This window comes from Pteronotus mesoamericanus, unplaced genomic scaffold (assembly GCF_021234165.1).
Source record: "Pteronotus mesoamericanus isolate MK-2021 breed Mesoamerican mustached bat unplaced genomic scaffold, CSHL_Meso_final contig_58, whole genome shotgun sequence".
Classification (NCBI taxonomy): domain Eukaryota; kingdom Metazoa; phylum Chordata; class Mammalia; order Chiroptera; family Mormoopidae; genus Pteronotus; species Pteronotus mesoamericanus.
This window is the reverse complement of record NW_026555205.1, coordinates 442187-450289: the sequence shown is the minus strand read 5'-3', so window position 1 is coordinate 450289 and position 8103 is coordinate 442187. Positions and strand designations below refer to the sequence as shown.

Here is an 8103-nt window from a genome sequence, read left to right as displayed (position 1 = left end):
CTCATTTCCAGACCACATCATTTTATGAAGTTAGATTCTTTGAAGAATTACATAGTGCATCCCAAGGTACATTTTTATGGTCAAATTGCCATATGTTACATATTTGAAATTTGAACTTTTGGAAGGAAGGTATGAAGGTTCTGCCTATCTTCCCCTCTAGACTGTAAGCCCTATACAGCAGGTATTTCTCTCCATTTTGTTCACTGATAGTACCCAGATACTTAAAACAGTACCTGAGACACATTAAGTGCCCAATAAACATGTTCTAAATGAATGAATGAGCTGAATAATCCTTATGAGGGATAGCTGGTATACAGATTGGCACTATGACAAGCTCTATTTTGATAAACTTGTGAAGGCTTATATCATTAGTTAAACCATTAAGTTGAAGACTGAAATAGTAAGTATTATTTATCCAACTGCAGTCATTAGGTGTTACTTTTATTTATTTTAGAACGTTTGTTCAGTGCTTACAAGTTGTATTTCATCATTATTTAATTAGATGTATCTATTCATATACACAATCACATATGTAGTATTTATAAACACTTAGATAAGGGTACACATGCAAGCAGCAAAAGGAGTAAAGGAGAACAGTAGAGGGCAAGTGAAAATAAAATGGAGACAATCATGGATTGATGCATGGAGTTGTAGCAGCAAGTAGTTTGCGGGGAGCTGAGAAGGGTACAAAAGTGTTCACCAAAAAACCAAGAGGTGATGTCAGAGCATAATCAGAAAATATGGGACGTGGGGAGTGGGTAGGGCAAAGGAGAGTAATGGAGGAAAATGAGGACAACTGTAACTGAACAAAATTAAATTTCTTTTAAACTGCAAAAAAAAGACATCTTTATTGCAGTAAGTTAATCCAGTGGGTAGGTCTGAGAAAGCACAAATCAGTTGGTTAGAGCAGTCAGAGCCTCTACCACGTTGCCCATGTGTTCCCTCAAGCTCTGCTCTGCTGCTGCTCTTGAGATTCCCATCTGTGTCATCCATAACTAGTTCGTCGTCACTACTCACTGTCAGCGCCAGATCTTCCTTCTTGGTAGTGACTTTTGCCAGTTCCTTCTCCCACTCTTGTTTGGCTTTCTGCTCCCAGGAACGTCTGTCTCCAATTACAGACATGGCTGTCTCCAAACTGGAACTTTGGATCTCCTTCTCCTCCACATAGTCAGTGACTCTCTCCAGGTCTACTGCTCCACTGTCATGTTTTCGTGGCTTCTCAGGAGGCCTCTCCGGACCACTGGTCTCGGTCTCCAACTCCAGCTCTACATCCCCCTCAGTTGCCATACCGCCCAACCGCCGAAAATAAAAAAAAAAAAAATTTAAAAAGAAAAGAAAATATCTCACATGGATCTGTCATGTACCTTAATTTTAATCAGGTAGGTAAGTCAGCCTCACTTCATGTACACCTCACTCCTTTCATTCCTGTTTCTGTGAGCTCTACCTATTACAAACCTGAGATTTTAATACCAAAGTCCTTTATCCCAAGGTCAAATATCTCCTTGGTTTCATTAAAATGTTATAGGTCCACCTTGGCCGGTGTGGCTCAGTGGATTGAGTGCCAGCTTGTAAACCAAAGGGTTGCCAGTTCAACTCCCAGTCAGGGCACATGCCTGGGTTGTGGGCCAGGTGCCAAGTAGAGGGCGTGTGAGAGGCAACAACACATTGATGTTTCTCTCCCTCTTTTTCTCCCTCCCTCCCCCTCTCTAAAAATAAATGAATAAAATCTTTTTAAAAACACTATAGATCATTTCCTCACTCTCAAAAAAAGAAACCCAAACAACCCAAACAAAGATGTTTGGTTACCTTAGTTTACAAAACAGAAATGAAGTATTAGACTTGCCTTCTCATGTGACTGTAAGCCTTCACATTCTCAGGAAATTATTTCTCAAACAGAACAGGAAAGCTGCCCCATTAGTTTCCTTTTTGTGCTTCCCATTTTCATTTCTTATCTCCAAACGAGTTATTTTTAAGTAGAACTGACTAAAACAAGAACAAAGGGAATGCTGACACCACTATAGACTATAAGAGGCATTTGGAAATGGTAAGTAATGTCTACATCTCTCCTTTTCAAAAAAATCCTGTAACATTTACAGCATGTTTGTTGAAACAATTTGTTTGAACAATTGAAGGAAAGTGTCAGCATTTCAAAGGCCAAATACACTAGGAGACACATTTAATTTTCAGGACATAGCTAACCTGTTTCTCATCTGTCATTTTCTAAGCTTAGTTTTTCATTACACTAACTTTCAAAGTACTTTATATTTGAAAAATAATATGAATGCATCATAGCTTTCATGGTTTTTACATGGTTTTAAGGTTTATTTTTACATGTGAGTTTCATAAGAAACCATTTAGTTAGTACGAATGGGAAGTAAAAATGTATTTTCCAAAATCATATGAGCAAAATTTGTCTGTTTGGTAATAGAAGTCAGGCTGTTTTAATCTTTGCTTCATTTTAATGCTGGTTGTGAACTTCTGTTTCCATTTAGCAGAGATTACTTGAGAATCTACCACTGCAAAACCAAGAGCTACATACTCTAGATACAAACATAAGACATAGTCCCTCTCTCCTCAAGGACATTAATATTTAGTGTAGAAAACAGACATATAAATAAATATTGTTAATATAGCAAAATAAGGAATTGTATTAAGACAATAGATTCCAAACTTTATAGATATTAAACTCCATTGTGTTTTCTTATTTTGAACACATTCTCCCAGTAGATGTATGTTTATTTATAAATTATATACATGTAGTGTCATAATTAACTAATATCTTAAGGTGCAAAACATATTTAGGGTGAAATTTACTATTACTATCAGGATATAAATTCATATATCAGTCTTCTTGTCAATTTTGAACTTTGTAGGCCAGTATTTGAGCAAGCCTAATTAAATCATTGTTTTTGGATTTGTGTTGTATTTAAATTAATGTGATTGACAAATAATGCTATACATTTCTTGTCCACCTGTACTTACATTAGTAATATCATAAATATTCTTTGCAGAAACCCTTTGAAATCTGTGAGAGTTCATTTACTTAAAACTTAATGTGATTAAGATATCTAACTGGAAACATGTAAACTGCAGTATTTAGCAATATAGTGAATTTAAACTAATAAATGAGTGCTTCTGTCTCCCCCTCCATGCTGTTGCTACATTATACCTCATGAATATTATATGACATCAAATGTGACCCTCTGTTGTCAAATAGACTAAATGATGGTAACATTTTTTACAATACATATGTGTGTTAGTAATTATATATTCTATTAAATATGAAACAAATAATTTATTATTTTTATTAAAATAAATATAAATAGACATACATTCTTTTATGACTATTCAACCCCAATGTCCATCTAAAAAAAGAAACTCTACAGGGGGTTGGCTCAGAGTTTCTTGTAACCAAAATGCTGATCAGTGTTGCAGTTATTTAAAGGCCTGATGAGATCTGAAGGATATACGTTATAATTCTGGCATGGCTCACCTACGTGGCTGGTGAGCTGGTGCTGGCTTTTGGCAGGAAGCCTCAGTTTCTGTTCTGTGGAGCTCTCCACAGTCTGTTTAAGTGTCCTCATAGTGCAAGCCTAGCTTCCTCCAGAGCAAGTAGTCTGAGAAAGAGACCAAAGAGGAAGTAAGAATGTCTTTATGACCTAGCATCAGAAGATATATATTTTTGCTTTTGGAACATTCTATTTGTTAGAAGTAAGTTGCTAAGTCTGAGCCATATTCTAAGGAAGAGGATTTAGGCTCTACATTTTGAAAGAAAAAATGTCAAAAACTCAAAAAAAATTTATCTACATCCGAGGACATTTATACATTGCTCTTTTTATTTTTTTTTCTTGAGAGAGAGAGAGAGGGAGAGAGGGAGAGAGAGAAACACTGATGTGAGAGAGAAACGGATTGGTTGCTTCCCATATGTGCCCAAACCAGGTATCAAACCCACAACCTTTTTGTTCCAAGACGACACACTAACCAACTGAGCCACACTGGCCAGGGTCTCAAAGACTTTTTGCATGCATTATAAAACCAACAGAATCTGCCCTTGGACTACAAATTATTAACCTTCTTTGCAAATGCAAAATACGCATATCACCTCCAAAATTGGCCATGAATCTCATTTATGACAGCAGCAACTGAGACCCAGGTTGGAGAACCTTTTATTCTAAAGATTTTATTTATTTATTTATTTTTAGAGAATGGAAGGGAGGGGAAAAAAGAGGGAGAGAAAGATCAATGTGTGGTTGCATCTCGCAAGCCTCCTACTGGGGACCGGGCCTGCAACCCAGGCATGTGCCCTGACTGGGAATCGAACCAGCGACCCTTTGGTTCGCAGGCCAGGGCTCAGTCCACTGAGCCACAGCAGCCAGGGCTCAAGTTGGAGAATCTTGATATCGAAATCAAATTCTGCTGCAATGAAGCTCCTCAGATGTGGTGGTTTCTTGAGTACAGCTCCTCCTTACCTAAAGACCTGTCAACTGAAGAAACAGTTACCTATGTCATACGTGTATACATAATGGATCAGAATATTTCTCAAAAATCTCAATGTTAGATGATAAATAAAATTTTCCTTCAAGAGAAGAGAAAGTCAGTGAAAGAAACAAATTGAAAAAAAGAGTCAGACGTAGCTGCAAGCACAAGGATCAGGACCCATGTGGAGCACTTTCTCCAGGTTTTCCAAAAGGGCCAGCCCAGTCATGCCTAAGGTGGGATGAAGTAAAAACTTGGGCCATTCTGAATGCAGCAGGGCTTTCTCAGATTCTGGCATGCTAGAGATCAGAAAAGAGACATCACAGTTATCTTTCATTGGACATGACACTCCTATTCGGTACAATATCACCCCCTGAGAAGTCTTCCTGAAGGTAGATTACAGGATGACCTGCAATGTGTTAAAGTAAATTGTGTAGTTAATTGTTGAAAATCAAATTTTATAAATACCATCCTGATGATTTCTCCCAGAAAGCTCTTTTCAGGATTACTGGCACAAGAGAAAGTGCATGCAAATACTGTAGAGCTACTTGATAAAGACAGTAGCAGAGTATCTGAAAAGATCAGTTCCTGGTGAAAATCTGCCCTCTGTACATTTGAGAAGCACCCATAGCTGTGTTTATAACTAGAAATGAAGAAGGTGAAACACTCAAGCAACCATGAGCCAACAAATCCAGACTTGCAATTACAAGTTCAACACTGAAAAGAAATACCAGAACATTATTATAAGGAGGCTTTTTCTCAATAGATTAGTCCTAAACATGCACGATGTTCTCAAAAAGAGCAAAGAAGTGAACATATATTTGGAATATAACATTTTAAAAATGATAAGAAATCCATAAATACAAAAATATTTCACAAGCATGATAAACTCTCTTACTCCTACCATTCATTATTTAATCTTAACAATACCAAGAGGAAAAAAAGCTAACTTCACACAAATATAAATATGCAGACATCTTTTCTTTATCTCCCCCACAGTAGCCCTAAGATGTAATAAAACTGTAAACATCATCCACTGATGTTAGAAGCAACTATTCTAGGATAAATATATTTGTGTTTTAATGGTCATGTTTGAGAGGGACTTCATCTCCACCCCTTTCCTCCTCAATCTGTCTCTTCAACAATCCAAGCACTTTCTCCCACTCAGGATATTTACATATGTTTTTTCCTTTGAGTAAGACATTCTCTCCAGACATATGCATAACTGACTCCCTCAGCTACTCAGGCCTTGCATTCACCTCTCTGATTATCGTCATTCATGAGTTACTCAGTAAACCATAACTGCCCCTGCTCCCTGTGAACCCCCTTTCTCTCTTAGCTTGTTTTATTTTCTCTAAGTATATGTTACCACCTGGAAGACTATGTATTTTTGTTTATTTGCTTATCATTTTTCTCTAACTACTAAAACATAAGGTCTATGAGGGATTTTTATTGTACAATACTGGATTCCCAATTCTTGAAGTACATATTGCATATAGTAGTTCTCAATAAATATTTGCTGAACAGTTGAAAAGAAACAAAATTAAAAAACTCTACAGTACATTTCTCTAGTCTGGAATACTACTGCAACAACCTGCTCAATGGTCAGAAAATGAATTTCTGAATTTTGAATGATTTTCCAAAAAGTAAGGACTAAAATTAGAAATGTTTTCTGTTGCTTTCTGATCCTTAACCAGCAAATCATCCAGTCATGGTGTCTCAAATTCAATCCCCATATCTTCTAGCTAAGTTTGTACTATACTTACTCTATAATTTTAAACATCACTTATGGAAGAAAGAGTGTAAGAGATGGTCATAAACTGCTTACCAGACTAAATGGTTCTATTAATTGGATAAGATTACCTATCTCATCTATCATTAGCTTATATGGAGATTTACTAAGTTCCAAGTCATTATACCTTGCTTTGAATCATATTATACTCTCAGGATTATAAAGCTAAACAACAAACAAAGTATATGAAGCCAAACACATATTCAGGGAAGCACTGTATAATAAAAAGAGTTTTGAAACCAAACAGGCTTGAACTTGAATCCTGGCTCAGCCATTTAGGAACTGTGTGGCCTTGGGAAAGTGGCTTAATTCTTTGAATTTGTTTCTTCATGTGTTAAATGGAGGTAATCTCCTTCATCAGGATTTTTTTTTCCAGGTAAAACATGGCACTCAATAACTGCTCAAAACTCAAATATGAATTATCACTTAAAATGAATGAAATGATGTGCAAGTAAGAATATTTTGCAGCTTAGCGCTCCATGGTAACCATAACTTCTGGGAGAACTTTCATCAATGGGTTAGTGTAGTGGCTCATTCATTCAACAATTATTTATTGAGTACCTACTCCATGCTCAGCTCTGTGCTACACTTTGTGGGAGATACTATTCTCTCCTACTACAATGTAGTAGGGTAGATTAAACTGCTATTAACAAATAAATACAAACATGTAATGGTTCAAATACAACAAAGACTTAATTTTTCATGTCACAATGCATAATGGGTATTCAGGTCACAAGATAACATTTCTACTTTCAACTGTGGTTTCCAGTGTTGATTTGGTTGCCACCATCCCTTCCTGTGGTGAGAAAAATAGGAAAATAAAGCTTGAAAGTGTGTGTGTGTGGAGGTTCTATGGGCAAGTCCTGGAATTGACATAATGTAACTCTGCTCCCAATCCCTCTGGAGAGAATTTAGTCAGACGGTCAAGCATAACTGAAAGAGAAGCTAAAAAATATAATCTAGTTGTTTGCACAGGAAGAATGGGAGAACAGAGATTGGTAGACAGTTATCAGTCTGCAATTGATTTTTGAAAAAACATAAGAAAGACAACACAGTCTGTACACATAGGAAATGAATTTATACAAAATTTGGGTAAATATACAGTATTTTGCCATGTATAACATACCCTCGTGTATAGTGTGCACCCACGTTTTTTGGCCCACACTTTCATGAAAAAAATCTTTCATTTTAATTTTTTAATTCAATGTTTATTTATATTTAGAAACAAAACTGATTATGGTATCCCAGGGTATTATTTTGCATAAGGATAGTTATTGCTTTCTAGAAGTACACTCTTAACACATAAGCATAAAGAAAAGAATTAAAAGCATCTGTATAGATACAGAATTAGTAATACCCATGTATAACACGCATCCTTATTTTTCCTCAAAAAGTTGGGCAAAATATGTGCACATTATACATGGCAAAAAGTACTGACACTCCTGCTATTGGAGAAAGGGTTCACAACCAGATCACTTTGCTTACATATCTTCCATTTTATTTTTTATTTTTTAAAGATTTTTTATTTTTATTGATTTTTAGAGAGAGGGGAAGGGAGGGAGAGAGGGAGAAAAACATCAATGTGTGGTTGCCTCTCACACACCCCCTACAGGGGACCTGGCCAGCAGACCAGGCGTGTATCCTGACTGGGAGTTGAACTAGTGACCCTTTGGTTCACAGGCTGGTGCTCAATCCAGTGAGCCACACCAGCCAGGGACATAGCTTCCAGTTTATTACACTCCCATCTGTACCTTTATTCATTCAAACTGCTCTTTTCCAAAGGATCAAAGAAGAATGTCATACTAAAGCAGATGATTTTCTCATAGGTTGGCAGG

At 36.6% G+C, this 8103-nt stretch overlaps 1 protein-coding gene across 2 annotated transcripts; it reads right to left on the bottom strand.

Moving 5' to 3' along the window:
• Nucleotides 1-893: 893 nt before the first annotated feature.
• LOC129076228 (huntingtin-interacting protein K-like) lies at nucleotides 894-5621 on the bottom strand. Of its 2 annotated transcripts, XM_054580405.1 has the most exons (3): nucleotides 5596-5621; nucleotides 1027-1288; nucleotides 894-995 (listed from the first exon to the last, which is right to left on the bottom strand). In XM_054580405.1, exons 2-3 carry the CDS (start codon nucleotides 1285-1287, stop codon nucleotides 894-896), a joined length of 363 nt encoding a protein of 120 aa, XP_054436380.1. In that variant the 5' UTR covers nucleotide 1288; nucleotides 5596-5621. The 2 variants fall into 2 exon arrangements, with proteins under 2 accessions (XP_054436380.1, XP_054436381.1); XM_054580406.1 differs by lacking the exon at nucleotides 5596-5621 and having other exon boundaries at nucleotides 1027-1296.
• Between the last annotated feature and the right edge of the window lie 2482 nt (nucleotides 5622-8103).